This window comes from Primulina tabacum, chromosome 15 (genome assembly GCF_025594145.1).
Source record: "Primulina tabacum isolate GXHZ01 chromosome 15, ASM2559414v2, whole genome shotgun sequence".
NCBI classification, from domain to species: Eukaryota; Viridiplantae; Streptophyta; class Magnoliopsida; order Lamiales; family Gesneriaceae; genus Primulina; species Primulina tabacum.
The window spans coordinates 34,827,108-34,846,227 of NC_134564.1; the positions used below are offsets into that span (position 1 = coordinate 34,827,108).

At 34.6% G+C, this 19,120-nt stretch overlaps 3 protein-coding genes across 6 annotated transcripts; 2 read left to right on the top strand and 1 right to left on the bottom strand.

Annotated features, from left to right (window-relative positions):
* Positions 1 to 331: 331 nt before the first annotated feature.
* Positions 332 to 3,785, top strand: LOC142527675 (glutamate receptor 2.8-like). 2 transcript variants are annotated; one of them, XM_075632557.1, is made up of 5 exons: positions 332 to 829; positions 897 to 2,146; positions 2,229 to 2,541; positions 2,662 to 3,041; positions 3,243 to 3,785. In XM_075632557.1, the coding sequence occupies exons 1-5, from the start codon at positions 556 to 558 to the stop codon at positions 3,627 to 3,629; spliced, it is 2,604 nt and encodes an 867-aa protein (XP_075488672.1). In that variant the 5' UTR covers positions 332 to 555; the 3' UTR covers positions 3,630 to 3,785. The 2 variants fall into 2 exon arrangements, with proteins under 2 accessions (XP_075488672.1, XP_075488671.1); XM_075632556.1 differs by having other exon boundaries at positions 334 to 829; positions 2,662 to 3,059; positions 3,243 to 3,778.
* A 937-nt stretch (positions 3,786 to 4,722) lies between these two features.
* Positions 4,723 to 9,446, bottom strand: LOC142527275 (putative E3 ubiquitin-protein ligase ZFP1). Of its 3 annotated transcripts, none has more exons than XM_075632028.1 (7): positions 9,293 to 9,446; positions 9,007 to 9,045; positions 6,501 to 7,358; positions 5,988 to 6,391; positions 5,752 to 5,850; positions 5,485 to 5,649; positions 4,723 to 5,160 (listed from the first exon to the last, which is right to left on the bottom strand). In XM_075632028.1, exons 3-7 carry the CDS (start codon positions 7,342 to 7,344, stop codon positions 5,014 to 5,016), a joined length of 1,659 nt encoding a protein of 552 aa, XP_075488143.1. In that variant the 5' UTR covers positions 7,345 to 7,358; positions 9,007 to 9,045; positions 9,293 to 9,446; the 3' UTR covers positions 4,723 to 5,013. The 3 variants fall into 3 exon arrangements, with proteins under 3 accessions (XP_075488143.1, XP_075488142.1, XP_075488144.1); XM_075632027.1 differs by having other exon boundaries at positions 8,968 to 9,045; positions 9,293 to 9,445; XM_075632029.1 differs by lacking the exon at positions 9,007 to 9,045 and having other exon boundaries at positions 9,293 to 9,429.
* A 5,802-nt stretch (positions 9,447 to 15,248) lies between these two features.
* Positions 15,249 to 18,842, top strand: LOC142527448 (uncharacterized). The gene is made up of 9 exons (XM_075632258.1): positions 15,249 to 15,381; positions 15,484 to 15,556; positions 15,709 to 15,787; positions 16,619 to 16,703; positions 17,034 to 17,142; positions 17,458 to 17,546; positions 17,633 to 17,697; positions 17,778 to 17,856; positions 18,426 to 18,842. Exons 1-9 carry the CDS (start codon positions 15,319 to 15,321, stop codon positions 18,564 to 18,566), a joined length of 783 nt encoding a protein of 260 aa, XP_075488373.1. The 5' UTR covers positions 15,249 to 15,318; the 3' UTR covers positions 18,567 to 18,842.
* The last annotated feature ends 278 nt before the right edge of the window (positions 18,843 to 19,120 follow it).

Below are 19,120 nucleotides of genomic sequence, written 5' to 3' on the forward strand. Positions count from 1 at the left end.
CAAATGAGTTTCAACATCGAATTACGATTCATTTGTATTAAAGCATAATCAAGGACTTTATCTATGCTGTTTGCATGGGTATACAGATAAAGTATAACAAGACCATAAAATGTTAAATTATATTAAAATAAAGATTGTTTATTTCACTTGAGTCAATAAATTCCCTAGCCAACCGTTGGCTTGCAGGGCATCTACTCTAACATTTATCGTATTACAACCGAGCCATACATTTTGTAAATATAGCCCTAAAATACCCCAAAAAAATTGAATTTATTGACCTGCGTCCTACAATAAAGCCTTGATAAATTTGTAAATTTTATAGAAAAGTGAAACCTAAGAGTGAGGGGGTTCTTGCTTAAAGTAATTAGGCTTAATGAAGTGATCACTGTCGATCTTCTTTTTCCACGAAATTCCCGAAATAGCTTGAAGAAGAAGTAAATCCCATTTATATATATAACCCGCCATCTTCAACAGAATTCTTGAAGCCCGAAAGAAGAAATTTTGATATAATTATTAGCTAGAAGCGTGATTTGGACACTGGTTGCTAATATCGTGATGCTCGGCTTTTTGGCATCATTCTTTCTTATTTTTGCAAATATTTTGGCGGAGCAAGAAGCATGGATAAATTCTGCAGTAAGATCACAACTGTCTTCTCGGGCCGCGCCTACGGCCATGCTTGGCGCCATTGTGGATTGCAGTACCCGTGTTGGTAAGGAAGAGATAGTAGCCATGGAAATGGCCATCGAAGATTTATACAAGCAGAAAGAAGAAAGGTTTACTTTACGAGTAAAATGCTCGGGTGGCGATCCAATGCAGGCTGCTCAAGCAGGTAAACGAGCTGATTTCATGTTTATCATTGTAAAAATCCAGGTTTGATTTTTTCAAGATTTATGCAGCGAGACACCTTGTGAAAAAGAACCATGCTCAAGCTATTCTGGGACCGAATTCATGGGAGGAATCATATGCCGTTGCAAAGATTAGCGAACAATTTAATGTTCCAATTCTTTCATTCTCAGATTGTGTGCCGCCTTGGGCCACCGAGCATTGGTCCTTCTTTATCCAAGCCTCTCCCAGCACCACCAAGCAGATGACGGCGGCGGCGGCCATAATTCACTCATGGGGTTGGCGACGGGTTGGCATCATATACGAGGACACGAAATCTGCCGCCGATGACATCCTCAAGGATCTGTGCGGAGCTTTGCAAGAGTCTGACGTCCAATTCAGCAGCCTTGTACCTCTTCCTTCTTTTTCCCCACTTGGAACTCTACGGGTCGAGCTCGAAAATCTGAAGAAAGGGCAATGCAGGGTGTTTTTAGTTCACGCTAATCTAGCACTGGCCGAACGTCTGTTTAAAAAGGCTAAAGAGATGAAGATGATTGAGAGTGGTTACGTTTGGATCATCACCGATTCGATATCAAGCTTAGTCCACTCGATGAATGCTTCTGTCATCTCAAGCATGCAAGGTGTGGTGGGAGTGAGGAGGTATTTCTCCGAAATGACACAGGATTTTCACAATTTTCACGAGCGATTTACCGAAGTTTTTCGAAAGAAGTATCCTGAGGAGAAGAATTTTGAGCCTGGAATCTTGGCCCTACAGGCTTATGATGTTACAAGAACAGTGGGATCAGCAATGAACAAAGGAAGCTACAATGGCTCTCAAATTATTGAAAATATTCAAAAAACTGATTTTCTCGGATTGAGTGGAAAAATTCTGTTTGTAGAAAGAAAATTAGCTCCCATAATTCGGTTTCAGATCGTCAACGTGATTGGGAGGAGTTATCGGGAACTAGGGTACTGGTCCGACCAATTAGGCTTCTCTCCAGATGCTGATAACACAACTGGCTACAACTCCTCCATGGAAATTTTGGGACATGTTTTTTGGCCCGGAGGGCCTTGGACTACTCCAAGAGGGTGGGATCTTCCAACAATATCGAATCCGATGAGAATAGGCGTGCCCAATGGATCTCTTACAAACAAATTTGTCAATATCGAATACGATCCCTCCACAGGCACGAGAATATTCTCTGGATTTTCACTTCAAGTCTTCGATAGAACAGCAAAGAATTTGAAATATTCATTGCCTTACGAGTTCATTGTCTTCGATGGAACATCATACACTGATCTGGTGAAACAAGTAGAGTTAAAGGTACGTGAGAGATAGCGTTTGTAGTTTTTGTTGTCAAATTTTGTGAGGCTTACTAAAAAAACTAACATGAATTCTTGAGCAGAAATTCGATGCAGTTGTTGGTGACATTGCGATAATATCAAGTCGATACGATTATGTAGAATTCACTCATGCTCACACGGAGTCGGGACTGGTGATGGTAGTCCCAGTTCAATCCCAGTTCAGCCGAGCCTGGTTATTCATGAAGCCCTTTACGAAGGCCATGTGGCTTCTAACACTGTCCATAAATATTTACAATGGATTCGTCATATGGACCATTGAGAAAAATTACTGTTCTGAACTACGAAGGCAGACGTTTCTTCATCGGATGGGAACTCTATTCTGGTTGGCTTTCGCCACCGTGTTCCCATTACAAGGTTACCACTTCTCATTTAAAATATCAGTCTAAATATTTGAACTTTCCTTAAGATTTATGACGCAATTTAGTTAAGAAACAACGGGGCCGGCCGGATTGAAATCTTGCCTTTAATTCATAGGTGATAAGTTACATAGCAACTTGTCAAAAATGGCGACCGTCGTGTGGTTATTTGTAGCTCTAATAATCACTCAAAGCTATACGGCAAGTCTTACGAGCATGCTAACAGTGCAACATCTCAAACCAGTGCTAGACAACATCGAGAAATTAAAGAGCGAAAACGCGAATGTCGGATGCTCGATGAGATCTTTCGTGAATAGATATTTGGTGGAAGCGCTGAATTTCAAAAACGGAAACATCAAGAACTTCACTTCAACTGAGGCCTATGCTGATGCTTTACGGAGTGGTGAGATTGCAGCCGCCTTTCTTGAAGTCCCTGTGGCCAAACTCTTCGTGGCCAAGTATTGCAAAAGTTTTGTTATTGCTGGTCCTACTTACCAAGTTGGGGGATATGGATTTGTAAGTACTGTTAATTGCTCACCCTTTTCCCCCTAGATTATTCCTCAATTTACTTTATTGGTCCATTCATTTTGAACAAATTATGTGTGATATTGCTCTTTTCATCTTCACACACACATATTTATATATTTAGATAAATTTTAAACACGTCGATGAGCCTAAACAAGCATGCATAAATTCCAGGCATTTCCGAAAGGATCCATGCTACTTCCAGACATGAATGAAGCCTTGCTGAATGCATTTGAAACCGGGGTGCTAAAGGATTTAGAGGACAGCTTATTAGCCTCGGAGAAATGTGTGGAAACTAAATCCGACAACGAAACAGCAAGCCTGAGCCCTCAAAGCTTCTTCGTGCTGTTCATATTAACCGCAGGCACATCAACGCTTGCGCTTGCAGTGTACTATTTTCACACGGAAACGAAAGTTGAAGACTCCATGGCTGGTCATGAAGGGATTTGGATGCTCATGTTGATGGTTATGAAGAAATGGAGGGAAAGAATGAGGAAATTCTCAAGAAAAGTCCGTGATGTTGAATGTCCAAGAAATTCTCAAGAAATGGATGGAACATAGGAAGATTTATCTTATCACGTGTGTGTGTGCGTGTGTGTTATCAAGCAAGTGTTATAACTATATATCTCGATCTTTTTATTATTTTTAAATACTCTTTTATAGTGAAATCTTTTTATATTTTTTAGCTTGACTACATACTTAGAGATATTAGTTTATAATAATTGGAAGATATTATAAATTATATAAAATAATGTGTTTATACAATACCAAATAATTATTTGTTAATTTACAAGGAAAATCAGCTTTGTTGTATTTTTGGTTGAGATCTTTTGTAAATTTTTAATTCTAAATTCTATAATTCGTAGACATAATAAGTATTATTTGTAATGACGGGTCCTGCCTGTCTCCATTATTGGCTAGTTGGTGATGCATTTCCGTAAAAGAATACACGTGTTAAAGAAAATTGAGATGACTTTGGAAAGTTCTTATATTCTTGAAATGAACGGTCGAGCATACGTCTTATTGAGATTTTTTTTTTATGTTCTTTGCTGAAATTCTATCCATGGAATCATTTATACATTATCTCAATTTTTATTAAAATATGAGAAACTCGTATGATTTAATAATGTTCAGATGAGAGAAAATAATAAGTGTTCAGATGAGTTGAGTAATTCCAGTAGAAGTTAGCCTAACTATTTTGTTCTCCGCCTTGTAATCAAGAATGTTGAACTTGCATTTTATTTGATTTACAAGTTGACGATTAGGATATTTCACCGCAAATACCAGCCCTGGAAGTTGGAACAATAATTACCCCGATGTCATGTGTGACCATACATGTCAAACTTCCATCGACTACAATTTTTTATCAAACGCAGAAGGTAAAAAGAACCTATTGCATGGAGACATCTGCTCTGAGTCCTTAACTGTTGAGAATGCTTTGATACAAATACCCGTAAAAATATACCATAGGATGGCGCTTGGCCTTGGAGATTATGCTGAAGCCTTTCCCCAAGGGCATACCGTTATTGTTTGATCCAAAGATGGATGCTTCTGGGATGAAAAAGGTATGTTGCTGCTCCGTATGATTACAAAATCGGGTTGCCGGTGAAATCATGCATACATTCAAATGTACACATATAGGTGACTATGAACCTGTGGGTTTAAATGGCATTGGATGCATTCACGTATGTACGTACGTATCATACATACAGAGATTCAATGAAAATTTGATACAATATTCATGCACAACAGAATGAACAATGAGGAGCCTGTACAGTTTTTGAGAGAGACACAAGGCCCAACAAATGTTTCAAGACCTGGTCGTCTATGTGCGAATATATACATAAATAGAGTAGACGAAAAGAAGTTTCCTATGGATGATGACCAATCCTTAGCAAAAGCAAAAGCAAAGCCAGAGTTTTCATACATCCAAATACCGTGCTGTTTACTTATCCTTCCCCTTTTCGTGCAAGGCTGTGGATTTGCATATCGGGCAAGAGTTCTTAAACAGCAGCCATGTCTTTATGCATTCTTGGTGGTATTCATGTTCGCAGTCAAGAGTTCCAATGGTTTCACCATCCATGTAAGCAGTCTGCATAAAAGTACGATTATGAAGTTTTCTTTCATGGGATATCCCAAACAATAAGAATCAAAAAGCGGGTGCAGATACTTGATCATAACTTGGTGATTCGTCTTAAACCAATACTTTTGTCAGTCTATCATCGGACAATTTGGATGGTCGTGAAATCATCGTGAATTTAATTTAGGAACAATAAAGAAACGGATCAATGTAGCAAGACTCCATATCAATAACACATGAATAATTAATCTATAAATGGTAAGCACATAGAGAACTTCGAGGTATGGCAAAAAACCAAGGGTATGTATCAATCAACCAATCAATCTATTGAAATACCTGGCATATAACACAGAAATTGACACGCTCGTCCACGGATGGTGTCTCTTCAAGATTGACACAACACCCTGAGGTAAAAGCTCTCGTTTTCAAATTGTTTCGGATGAAATCCTGATGTAATCCTGTGCCAACACTCCCTATTTGTTCTCCCAAAGCAAGAAGCTCCTGACAAAAATCTCTGTTGTTAATGCTCAGCTAAACTAGAACATGACCACATACACACATTTGTAGCGTATATTATTGGAGCAAATATAGTTCCACGATTACCTCATATGACATGTGATCTATGTCCAAACGCATATCTGTATGCTGATCCATGAAAGTTCCTGCTTCTTGATGACCTGGAGCTTCTAAGATTGAAACTTCCTACAATGAGAGCCCATGGAAAACAATTCAAACAGTTGCAAGAGTGTTCACAACCCTTACTCACATAGTCCTCAAATCACCAAACCAAGATACAGACGAAACAAGAGAATAATATAGAGATGAGATAAAATTGTTACATCTTCTGGTAAAACTCTCAGGTGAGGAAGGCTGTGGCGTCTGGCATTGGAGCCGAGTATGATTTCCCTTCGATGAGACTGTAAATACCGAAAACCTGTGGGTAGAACCGGAGCAAGAAATGTAGGCCTGGCATCTACGACGTCTGGGAAAGGATTTATGCCATTATTTGAAGCATTATTGGTTGAATTTCTGGGTGAAGAGGCTGACATTTGTGAAGGAAAGTTAACGTTGTATCCTCTAATGCCTTGCATCGGTGGGGTTGGATGATGAGGATTGGAGTGGATTTGAGGAATAGGAGGGCGAGGGGGATGTAGGAAACCATTCGAACCTTGGTTACCGTTGGTCACTTGATAGCCTTGAGAGCCCATATTCCCCGTTTCAACACAAGCTCCATTTAAGCTAGCTGATATGCCAAGAAAAGATAAGAGACAGGAGAAGACATTGTCAAAATAGAGAAAAATTCAATTCAACCAACAAAAGAAACCGGTTATATCTTAGATGTAGATCTTTACCATGCACAAAAGGTAGCTCAGGAGCTCGCGCCCATGGAAATGTGCAGATATCACCATTGTTTGCACCAAAATGCATGTCAAACCAAGGATTTCCAGGGAATGGAACAGAAGGAGCAACGTAATTTCCCTGGATCATGTGACCAGCATTATGCACCTGAAAATCAGGTATGTTCCTCGAGCTTTGGTGAGATCCAATTTCGACTATTGACGTCGGGTCATTTCCACCATATTCAGGTGGCGCAAATGAAGTGGCATCCGTTGAAGTAACATCAGATTCAGTCGGTCTAGCAGTCATAGGGGTAACTAAAGAACTGGAGTCTGCCAAAACATTGTGATACTGGTAATTTGTTTGAGCCCCCTCAACATTGTTTCTCTTAAATGATCCTCCGACACCATCCATGTATGACATGTTTCTGCCGTAGCTGTCTGTAGGAACACCTACAATTCTCTGAGAGCTCAAAGGAGAAAACTGATCATGTGTCCAATGATTTATTTGAACAGGGAGATCTCTAATACCGGTTGGGGGTGGCGCCAAGTAAGGATTATAATGGCCAGATGATGACATGGAAACAGAAAAATCAAGATTTATGACAGGACGTTGGGGATGGATCCTGTCGTATTGTGGCATCCCATAGAAAGTACTGCCATGATGTTCTGGTGGGTGATGATGATTAAAACTAGGCCTGTTACGAATAGAGGGAGCCACAGGGTGGATATTCTGCTGAGGATAATTTGCGACACTCCCATAAAAGATGCAAGGTTTGGGATGTTGATGGTTATGACCTTGTGCATATATTTCAAAATCGATCATATGACCAGTGAACTGCGTGTTTCGGTGCTCCATTTCGACCAAGATACCTACAAGCAGAACACAATAAAAAATTATAATGAGTCAAATTAAAAATAACACGGGGAAACAAAAAAATTGGCTAATAAAAGTCTTAGAGTCAACTCAGAAATCATGTCATGTAGGTTTCTCTCAACAAAAACTAGAATTAACAAAGCAAACGAGAATCACAAAACCTTAACATTATGATGACTCCCAAAGTTTGACATCAGAGTTAACATATGGATCCGATAGATTTATTTACTTGAAAAAGAAAGGCGAAAAAAATATTCTATGCACTATTTGAGGACATAGATTTGAAGAAAACACAATCTTGATAAGCGGAAGACCTTGAGAAGCAGAAGACCGAGCATGAAAAGTTCTCTTTCCCAGTACTCAAAAATACATCCTAAATGTGAAATAATAATTTCTAATTCTGGAATGCCCTCTCTTCCAAGAGTCAGTTGTCTGACTTCAATTAAGTTCTTCATAATCCAGCATTTTCACTTGACAAAAGTTGTTATCACTTAAGTTGTAACTACTATTAATCCATTCAAATTACGGATTGTGTTGCAGGGTGATAAATGCAAATAAATAAAACATGTCTTAGTTTACAAGTGAAAGCTAAGCAACAGTTCAATTTGGGAGTCAACAAAAGTGCAAAACTAGTTTAATAAGTAGCTGAAATTACTATCCAGGTTCAAGAACGAATTACCAAATTAGCAACGTTTTCTTCTAATATTTAAAAACTTTATTACATGATTATAACAGAATTAATAATTTGCACATTGATATAAAACTGCCTCAAGAAACCATATAAAGCTTAGTCAAGATGGATAAATATTAATAGAAGCCAAACGGGAACATGGTCATGAGCATTTCAATTATTATGGGATCTAAAAAATTGGGGACGGAAGATTTACGAGTGAAACAAAAGGCCCTATAAGGAAAGAAAATGTCAAACAAAAACTTGACAGTTATCCGAACCCCCCTCTTCATATTGAAGTAAGTAAAATGAACAGTTGGATTAATTAACTAAAGTAACCGGTCCTATAAACTCCAGATGGTTGGATTTTAGAAATAGAACACCGAAATAATTGTACCGATTAAGAAACACCGGGATAAATTATCCCCCACAATGATGAATTTGACTAACCAAATATATATGTGATAAATAAACTGCCTGTATAATTATACTTTTACCATTCCAATAAATTCCCTAACTCAAACACAAAGTACAACTAATTTCCAGTTCTTTCACAACACACACATGCGTTTATCGTGCATCTTACATTCAATAACAAATACTTTTGTGTAGAACAGAACATAGATAATTCAACCTGATAATTCAACCTGAGATCAACGAGGGAGGATGATACTTAATTTTTAACTTATTTTCCATTTATCGCAAATATTTATTGAATTAAAATTTCATTCAAAGTTTCTCTAATCTTGTCCCCCAGCAATCAAGTAGCAAAATAAAACTCAAATGCCCAAAAGAATAAATTGGTCGCGTTGAAGCCCGGTAAGTTGCAACAGATAATCAAGAGGTCCCAAGCAATCATATGATTCAAAAACACAAGGAAAAGGAAAAAAATAATTAGGGGAAAAAAAAAGGGGAAAAAAAAAGGGGGGGAAAACCTTTTTCATTAAAAGGTTCTATCATTCACAAGTCTTCACCTTTGATAGTCACCAGCAATAGATTCCAACTTGCAACTCCTGGAAGAAATTTTTTTTTCAAAAAAAAAACATATGGGCTCAAAAACCCTAATCTTCAAACACGCATCAAAACTCACTGATGATCATAAAACCATAATCAAAGAAAAACCCACAAAGAATATGACCTTAATAAACAAATGTATGCATTGCATGTGTGAAAATATGCTTTTTACAAATTTATAAAGATCAAATTTTTAAAAAAAATAATGAAAAAAAATGGTTGTTTACGCAATGGATAATTGATTACGTTATCTGAAAGCAACTCCAATTGAAGGGGATAACCAGCGGAGAAAAACCAAGAGATCTGAACGAAACAAAAGAAAGAGAAGAGACACCCAGCAATTTACAGAGAGACAGAGTTTTAATGGAAAATCACATATAATTAATATTCTTCTATTGTCCTCATGTTTTGTTTTTGTATTTTTTGTCTTCCAGCATCTAATGCTTATTTTTTTTTAGTTAAGCATAATTTATTTTAAAAAATCAAACATAAATCATAATTTATATTAATTATAAATTTATTTATATTTACCTACTCACTGTTCGTGGTTACGTGGCCATTGCAATTATCTTTTTGATATCCACGACCGTCCAAGGAATTTCCATCTATACCCTTGATTGTACTGAATCTCATGACATTGTAATAAAATTACAAATATAATCTTCATACAGTGATAAAGTATTGTATAAAACATATAGAGTTTATTTTATTTTATACTTTGTGAGCATATTAAAAATAAATTGATTCAAAAACGAGAATTAATGATTCAACAAATCTGTATCGACTCGCTTATGGTGGTGCAAGCAATCAATTATCCGGAGGGAGATCGTAACTACAATTGTGCAATTGTCATATAAGTTAATGCTTGTTCAATCATTTTCGAGAAACTAGGTTGTTCCAAGTACATGGATTCACAAATATGATTGTATATAATATTGTTTATTTTGTTTTGCCTTCCAATTTCATACCGTATAGAAAAACCAGAATTTTCCGTTTGGAATATTTTATAACAAAATATATCACTTTAAATTAATTAAATTACAAGCTTTCCTGTAAAAAAAATTGATGCATTCAAAATTTTTTGTAAAATTAAAAATCGTGGCATGAATTTTATAGATCCGATTATATTTTAAGAAATAATTATTGTGTAACTTTATAATTTGTGGAGATTTATTACAGGATCTATACTATATGACAAGATGGCTTTCAATCAATGACGTAAGATAGGTAAACTGATCGGGTTTGCTAAATCACATATCATACATGTCAATAATAATAATAACCAATAAAAAATAGGGATTATATAAAGGCAAAAATTTGTGTGAGACGGTCTCACGGGTCGTATTTTGTGAGACCGATCTCTTATTTGGGTCATCCATGAAAAAATATTACTTTTTATTGTGAATATCAGTAGGATCGACCTGTCTCACAGATAAAGATTCGTGAGACCGTCTCACAAGAGATCTACTCTTATATAAAATAGAAGATATACTTTTTACAATTTTCCTATTAAATGTTAGTAATAATTATTTTCAATGTTATATATTGAATTCGACATTGATGTAATCAAGTCGGACCAAAACAAGTTCTATAACATGTTAAAGCTTTACAAGACACTAAATATAATAATAAAGTATTATTGTTAAAACTTAATGTTATTTGGTCTTATTTAAGTGACTCAGAAATAATAAATGTTTTAATCATGTCATGATGAAGATTGGGTCTGGATGAAACCATTTGATTTGATAATGAATTTGACATAACACTCATTTATAATTATATATTTATATTAGTTCAGAAATGAACTAAATCTCCTTTTAAGACACTTGAGGCTTGATGTTGATGCATGTTTCCATCAGCATAAAGGTGTTTTTGGTGTGAGAGCACTAATTAGAGATTATCATGGAATTATGTGTGTGACTTCAGCCTGAGGTATCCACCATCTGGACACAATGGGTGTTTCGGATTCGTTTCAAGGCGTTTTCGCGTTGACAGACCCGATAGATATTATTAACCATGATGGTTTCTTATCTCAAACATTTGAGAGCTTCTTCATTCGGAGTGTTTTATGTGAATTGGTGATATTAGTAGAGGTTCAAACACAATCGCTTATTTTTTAGTGTATTTTGCTATGTCTTATCTTTCATTGTTTACTTGGAGTGATTGTATTTATCCATTTTGTTTGTTGGATTTAGCGTCTCATAATTCGTTTAAGGCATAGTTTGGTACATGCGATAACGGAGAGATTGATAAATAATCCTCCTTATCTCATCTTTGGTACCTTTTTAAAAAGCCCATGATAATATCATGGGCCATTGATAAATAATTTTTTAGAAGGATAAAATGTTCATTCTATTATGTGTGATAATTTTTATTTAATGATAAAATACACTACTAAATGACTTAATTATCCTCAATTTATAAATGATTTTTATAAATCTATGCTAGTAGTTAGAAATTAAAATCAAATAAATTTATTTATTTATTTTTATATATTATATAATATGATAATTATATAAATGAATTCGAGATAATTATATAAATAATATTTATAAATCTCTATAAAATTATTAGTATCACTCGATTAACTTTACAAATTGATATGACTTGACTCACAAAATCAATATATCAATTATCATATTATATAATATATAAAATTAGGTAAAAATAAATAAATCATGCAAGCACTATCGGCGCATGAACAGATAAAAAATATGAACTCAAGCAACAACTTTGAAATTATAAAATTTATTATGATAAGGTTAATTTTGTCATTACAATCTAATATATAAATTTAATCACTCTTATTAAAATCATACCAAACATTAAATATAATATAATACCTCTTATTTATCCTTAACTTATCCTTATATTATATATCATATGTTTATCTTATCATGTGTATCAAACTATGCCCTAATGAATAGATTGTTTTTGTTTCAAAAACAAAAAAAAAATTATTCGGAGATATTATATAATTTTATATTATTAAGTTTGAGTTATTTAAAATGATAATTTTTTTAAAAAATATATCAATAATATCTTTTAAAATTATAAAAGTATTATATTTCATTTAATTATAAAATTTATTTTAATATTTTTTTAATTACTGTCATGTTAACTTTTCCAAAATTTAAAACTATTAAAATATTTTTTATTAATATTTATTCAAAATTTTAAATGATTATATTATTATTTATTAAAAAAACATTAAATTAAAAATAACAAAAAATAATAATATAAAAAGCAAATAAAATAGAACCAAAACTCATTACCGGTCACGTTTTTTAACACGCAAAAACGCCGGAGAATCCCATAATTGAAAGTCTTATACTTGAATCATGCGATCGAATAATCACTTCAAAGTTGGTATAAGACCATCATGCAACTCAATGAATGTAACTTTCTTTTCACAACAGATCAAAATTAAGTTCCATGCGGTAATGAAGAAACATAGGTTAAACTAGCAAATATATTTATTTATAATTCGAATAATAATGGAAACTAAAATTTACAATTATGAGGAAATCATGCACGCGCGGCTGTAACCTCTTCTTCTTTCCTTCAAACTTAAAAATAAGTAACACAGTCAAGCACGAGAAAACGGCATAGCGCCACGTGGCGGCATCGCATGGCTTCACCGAAGGTCCAGGCAACCCCGAATAGTTGTTGTAAGGGTAGTTGTAGTAAGGTACTGGCGGTTGATTGTAATACGGCATCGGCGGTGGATACGAGTACTGGCCGCCGCAGCACTGGACAGGAGCGGCCGGGGGGCAGTTCTCTACTGCGAGTGGCGGCGGGGGTGGAATAGCGGATGGCTGGTAACCAGGCGGCGGCGGCTCTGAGCGACACGGGTACTGACAGATGGTACAGTTATTACAAGAATTCGAGGTTGGAGATGGTATCACACCGCCAATACTTGCAGCATCTTCTGGTTTTGCAGAAAACAGAGAGACCGAAAAGAAGATAGAGAACACGAGGGGTGCCGATGGATGCATTTTTGTGTATAATTTTAACCGAAATGAAAGTGTTGCACAAGGTTTTTGTTTACAATGCTAGCTATATTCTTCATTATTTCTTGAATAGAGTTATTTTGTTTCCGAGGCTCGGAAAATCATGCACGTATCCAGCGATGTGGCATCAAAATAAGTAGATATGGTTCAAATATTTTGCATGACATGAAACAAATAAATATTAAATTAGATCAGCTATCTGGGAATCTTGTGAAGTATACGTAATGATTTTTGTGCATACCACCGAATTTTGTGGCGGAGCCAGTAATCCAATTCTATACGGACTAGAATTTTAAACATGAGTGATGCACAGCAGCACATGTTACACAAGCATACATGTTTCTAACATGTTCATCTGGTTTAACTCTTAAGTTTGCGCGCGCGGAGGTATTTGAGTTATGCATTTCAAATAACGTACATTAATCTAATGTAGATATGCTTTGAAGTTAAATAACTTTATATTGAATTTTGTCTATGAAAGAAATTTGAATCATATCAATCTAATCACAACTTAAATTTTCAGATTATATATGGGTTTAATTAATTTTTAAAATATGTGATTAATATAAATTATGATTATTTATGAAAAATAAAAAAGTATTGTATATGCATAATTAGCTAGAGAATGATGATGATCGTGTCATAGTTTTATTTTGAATAATCTATTCAAACGTGAATAGATTAATATGATATATATGATACATAATATTCATATATTATGTTATATATGTAATAAGTGTGCTTTGACGGTTAGTATATACATGTTAGTGTCACTTTGCATGCGGGTTACATATTTAAATTTTGTATTAAATATTTTTTGTTTAAAAAATTTAGATATATAATATTAAAATTTAAAAGTTTAAAATGGTTTTGTATGCTAATTTTTTATGTTAGGAATGATATATGATCATTTAAATATAAAAATACAGATAAAGATAAAAAAAAAATATTTTATTAAGATATGATATGTATAGATGAGATACACATTTACTTAAATAGGTTTTTATGATTTTTTATTAAATAAAATAGATTTTTTTTTTTGTAATTTGAGAAAAAAATATTTTTGATTTATCAAAAAATTGTTATGACATCAAAATTAGTTATTTTTTATTTTTAATAATATAGTAAGTTTTGATTCCTTTTCTCTTGTCTTGTTTAGTTTTCATAATTAGCCCAATTATGAAATGTTAAACTATAAGTAAAAATAAGAACACCTAGTAATTTTAACGTGGTTCGATCCAAACGACCTATATCAACTTGATCAGGTCCATCCAAATATACAAAACTGCAATATTGTTACCGTCGTACAATGACTTGTTCAAATAAAATACTCTATATTTTCTAATGATGTCTTTATGAATAATATATACTTCACTTGGACAACACCAATCGTCTTCAACTCTGTCTTGATCAAACTATTTTCAAAATTGCAACATCACCTTCATGTCCCGATGAATGAATCATGAGACTCAGAATGTGTGTGTGCCACTGTCAATTGAATCTCTCAATACAAAATGATAAGGTGTAACTGTCAATAGTTTTTCTCGATAGATGTCGCGACACATAATTGACACTTTTGTTCTTCTGCATAAAAAAATTCACTCACAACAAATGATGCTCTCTCAAGATAATATAACACTTAAAACTAATCTCATATGTTGACCACGTATGGTCACACTCGATAATCTTCAAAATGAATAATTACTATTTTACGTAGAAAAACTAATCATATCCAAAATAGAAATTATATTATCAAATATTGTATTATATCTTTCAAAATAATATAATCTAATTTCTTCATCGTATCTTTAATATACCACACAACATATTGAAATTATTATTATTTTTAATTATCTCATTAACTCCAAATATATTTAAATCAATATTTTAAATTTTCTCGATAAATAATTTAAAGAATAAAACTAACCAAAAATAACAAGTATGGTCGTACAGGTGGTATATATTAGTATAATATAACTCATCCGTCAATTAAACTTTTCTTGCGTAATTAATGGAATTCGTGAAACTATAGGTCGGGTTTGAGTCGAGGTCAATTTTCTCTCTCCTGTCTCTTTCAATCTAGGTACTCAGTTTTAATTTAATCAAATTCTTACGAAATCCATTCTAAAATAATAAATAATAAATTAATCTTACTAAATCGCATTCCCAAGTAGTACGTAAAGCGCGATTCTAGTTGTGCCATACTACTTGTGCCTTTCCCCCTTCCGGATTAAAGCAAAATACGTAATTGAATTGAAAATGGTCTACGAACATAAAAACCCTAGCAAAAATCTCAATCCTAATTGGGCTCAGTTGCTTGAGGTATTGATTCATTGTTTTCATCATCCGTATACTGATGTATTTGTGCATTTATTGTTTTCTTGCTCCATTTTAGTTTTTTTTTTCGCGTACGTTGATTTGCAGAAGTTGAAGAACAATGGCGCCAGCACTCAGTTAACCAGAAATACGAAAAATATACCTGTGGGAAGCACATTAGGTAGGTTTTTGTAGGCATACAGTTAATTAGTTTTGGCCTTTGGTCACTACCTGTTCTCCAACTTTTGGGGTTTATAGGTAAAAGGAAGGAGAGGTGCAGTTAATTTCTTATGGTCTTTGGTAACTACCTGTTCTAACTTTTGGAGTTTATAGGCAAAAGGAAGGAGAGGTCGGATGAGGAATCTGACGCTTCAAAGCCCGATCCTTTGATTCCTACATCATCTGATTGCAGGTTGTTACCTTCATTTATTAAATTTGCTTCTCTTGGTTTAAAAAAGATAGTAATTGTATGCTTTCTCTTGTTGGCGAATGAATTTGATGCGACATGATTTTTGGTAATTGAAAATTCCAAAAACCTTTTTGAAACAAGAGAGGGCTCCCTTTATGACGCCCATTGCATTGTTTTGACATGATCAATTTCATTTTAAAACTCATACATTCGGGGTTGCGCCAACCCATGGCATTACCAAGGGAAACCAATTGTACATCATCTGTGTCGAACTTGATTGAAATTTTTTGACTTAAACACATGTCACGTTACCGGCAATGATTCGACGACCTCAAGAAGATAGTCCAATCCAAAGGACTAGCTTCTAGATGGGAAAACCTTTAAAACTTATTAGCAAATAACAACTATACGATCACTTGTATAGTCAATGTCAGACACTTAACATTTTCTGTCCGTTGTAAACCAATATTATTCAATTATTGTATTTATTGTTTGTTCTTAAATGCTGAGTTTGTTTGATGTTCTGCTTCTTTGACAGAATGGTTAATATTTTCATTTTTTGGTGCTAAGGACGGCAAGTGGTCGCATCGTGGGGATGCAGGAGGAAGTGACAGTCTAATGTTATTTTTACCTGCAACATGATTTATTCTTTTATATTTATGGTTGAGCATTGAAATTAACCCTAGGCCAAAGACTTACTGATTCATCTGCTTGCTCAGGAAAAGAGTCTTGGCTTCTTTAGGAACTTTCTCCTCATGGTTTCTCCTGATATTTATTGTTTCATGCATCTGTAAGATTGGTTCTTTTGTTCCGTGCTTACTATCTATATGACAGTCTCACAGATATGTTGGCTATGGATTGTGAAATGGTTGGTGTCAGCCTGATGGGGAACAAGAGTGCTCTAGGACGGGTCACAGTGGTATTTCGAGTTTCACTTTTTGTGCTTGTTATTCGTTTGTAACATAACATGTAAACATCTTGGAACATTGTTAGCAAGCGGCGTGAACTAATAGTTACTACAAAACATACAGGATTTTTCATTTTAGCAATTGTTTTAGATTTTCGTAAACCGTTGCTAATATAAACAACTCATCCGAACTAACATCAAAACCAAGCAACAAAAACAGAAAAAACCATTGTGACTTATAAGGGTTTAGGGGTTCAGCATTCCCTTCGAAGTTGCATGAATGACAGTAGTAGTTCTTACATTTACTTATTTAGTTTTTAAAGCTGCATTTGTGTATTGCAGGTAAACAAATGGGGAAATGTTGTATGTGATGAGTATGTTCGCCCAGTGGATTATGTAGTTGACTTCCGCACGCAAATCAGTGGAATACGACCACATGACTTGAGGAAAGGTTGGGGCTGTGAATCTTGCTGTTTTTGCGTGTATACTTCCAAAATTTGTCTTTATTCATCGTACCTTTTGAGTTTTCGTGAGTGATACGTCAGTGGTCAATGGGAATTATGAGGCCATGCTGAAGATTTTAAATTTTAATCTTTTATCCTCCAGTTCAGTGCTTAACATATTATGGTCTTTTAGAGCTCATTGATTTTAGTCTTTTTTTTTTTTGGCCCTCTTTCTGTTTTTCTTTTACTTTCTTGTTCTGCAACCTTCTAATATTTTTCGCTTCAATGTGTATTATTTTACCATTTTTTATTTCAACTTCCAGCAAAGAATTTCATTGTCGTTCAGAAGAAGGTCGCAGAGTTGATCAAGGGAAGGATCCTTGTTGGGCATGCATTGCGCAATGATCTCAAAGTTGGTGTTTATAAATATGAAAGTTGCAGAATACATTTCTGTCCTAAAAATTTCCGTTTTAAGTGTGGATTGAATTTTTCATTTAGGCGTTGCTGTTAAGTCATCCGAAGAAGGATATACGAGATACATCAGAATATGCACCCTTTCTAAAGTACATCTTTACTAACCTATCGACTACCACTGAGTATCTTTTCTATTGCTGCCCGTATTAAATTTTCCTCGATGAGTTAGGGAAGGACGGAGTCGCTCCCTGAAGAATCTAGCGATGCAGTTTCTTGGTGTTGACATTCAAAATGGCGAGCATTGCCCTGTGAGTTTTTTCCTCTCTTAATATTTTATGCGGCAATATTTGTCATACTAGAAATTAGAAATTTTTTGTGGAAATGTTTATACTCACTGTTCAGCTAAATTGACTCGAGTGCAAGTTTAGTTTATCGATCAATCAAGTTGTATTTTATTCTGGAGCCTGATAGTATGGTCCACCTTTACTTGGTGGCCAAGCCATGGAAAGTTTTTGCTGACTCAGTTTATAGAAATGGAGATACTAGCCCAGCTGCCCAAGTGCACCTTACTGGTTTCTTCTTGAATTTGAAAAATCATTGAAACAAGTCAGAGAAATTTCATTTGACCAGCTTGTTAGATATGCTTCAAATAAGTAACTCCCTCCATACATGAAGTGTCTTTTTATTTAGTAGTATTTATTCTCTCTTTTAAATATATCCCTAGTCATTAAATATGTTAGCTGCTTCCAACAATTTTTTTACATACACCATTGGTTTTTTCCCCCCCAATGATATTCTTAATATGTAAGAAAAAACAGTCAATATTATTCGATGCATCTTAATCGTTTTTGTCTTATATACACTGACTCACTTGTAGGTAGAAGATGCAAGGGCTGCTATGTTACTTTATCAAAATCACCGTAAACAATGGGAAAGGAGCGTCAAGGATTTCTGTCGGCTCAAGGAAAAAAAGAAAAAACGGAAATATAAAAAGAAACTGAAAACTCTAGAAAGTTGAACTCTCTAGCTTCTTCGAAAGCTTTATGTTGTAACCTAGTATTGTGTCTCCAGAAGCTTCTTCGAACCATTGGCTGCAATAGCATGTTGCTAAAGTGCTCAAACATGATGCCGAAACCAACTGGTTGGGAGCTCCCGACTTCTTTACCCAATTTATGTGGTTAGTGTTTTTTTAGTAATTATTATCAACCTGCGCGCTTTGAATTGTTCATTTACACCAAAAGTGAGAATAGGCAAAAACTTTGTATTGCTTTTGGTTTACCTTCCGTTGGGACTTGCCAATTTTATAAAATTTTCATGCGCATAATCCTTCTCATTTTGTCCATTCCGATATATTTTTTCTTTCAAGATTGGGTAGCTTGTCTTGGTTAAAACCGTAGATCCGTGAATCATGTGCGCTTGTCTTTTATGATGCGTGGATTGCAAGATACGAATGAACCTAAAGATTATAACTCCGTTAAAGCACTTTTACCTAATATAAATTTGAGTTCAATTTTGCTCGATATATGGAACTATAAGCATCAACTTTAGGGTCGAATGTGGTTAAATTTATTG

Coding starts and splice junctions, on each gene's coding strand:
- LOC142527675 (XM_075632556.1), top strand. CDS start 556: ATGCTCGGCTTTTTGGCATCATTCTTTCTTATTTTTGCAAATATTTTG. Junction 830..896: donor AATGCAGGCTGCTCAAGCAG/GTAAACGAGCTG, acceptor AGATTTATGCAG/CGAGACACCTTGTGAAAAAG. Junction 2,147..2,228: donor TGAAACAAGTAGAGTTAAAG/GTACGTGAGAGA, acceptor ATTCTTGAGCAG/AAATTCGATGCAGTTGTTGG.
- LOC142527275 (XM_075632027.1), bottom strand. CDS start 8,992: ATGATAGAACCTTTTAATGAAAAAG. Junction 6,392..6,500: donor TGAGCTACCTTTTGTGCATG/GTAAAGATCTAC, acceptor TTGGCATATCAG/CTAGCTTAAATGGAGCTTGT. Junction 5,650..5,751: donor TAGATCACATGTCATATGAG/GTAATCGTGGAA, acceptor GATTTTTGTCAG/GAGCTTCTTGCTTTGGGAGA.
- LOC142527448 (XM_075632258.1), top strand. CDS start 15,319: ATGGTCTACGAACATAAAAACCCTAGCAAAAATCTCAATCCTAATTGG. Junction 15,382..15,483: donor ATTGGGCTCAGTTGCTTGAG/GTATTGATTCAT, acceptor GTTGATTTGCAG/AAGTTGAAGAACAATGGCGC. Junction 15,557..15,708: donor ACCTGTGGGAAGCACATTAG/GTAGGTTTTTGT, acceptor TGGAGTTTATAG/GCAAAAGGAAGGAGAGGTCG.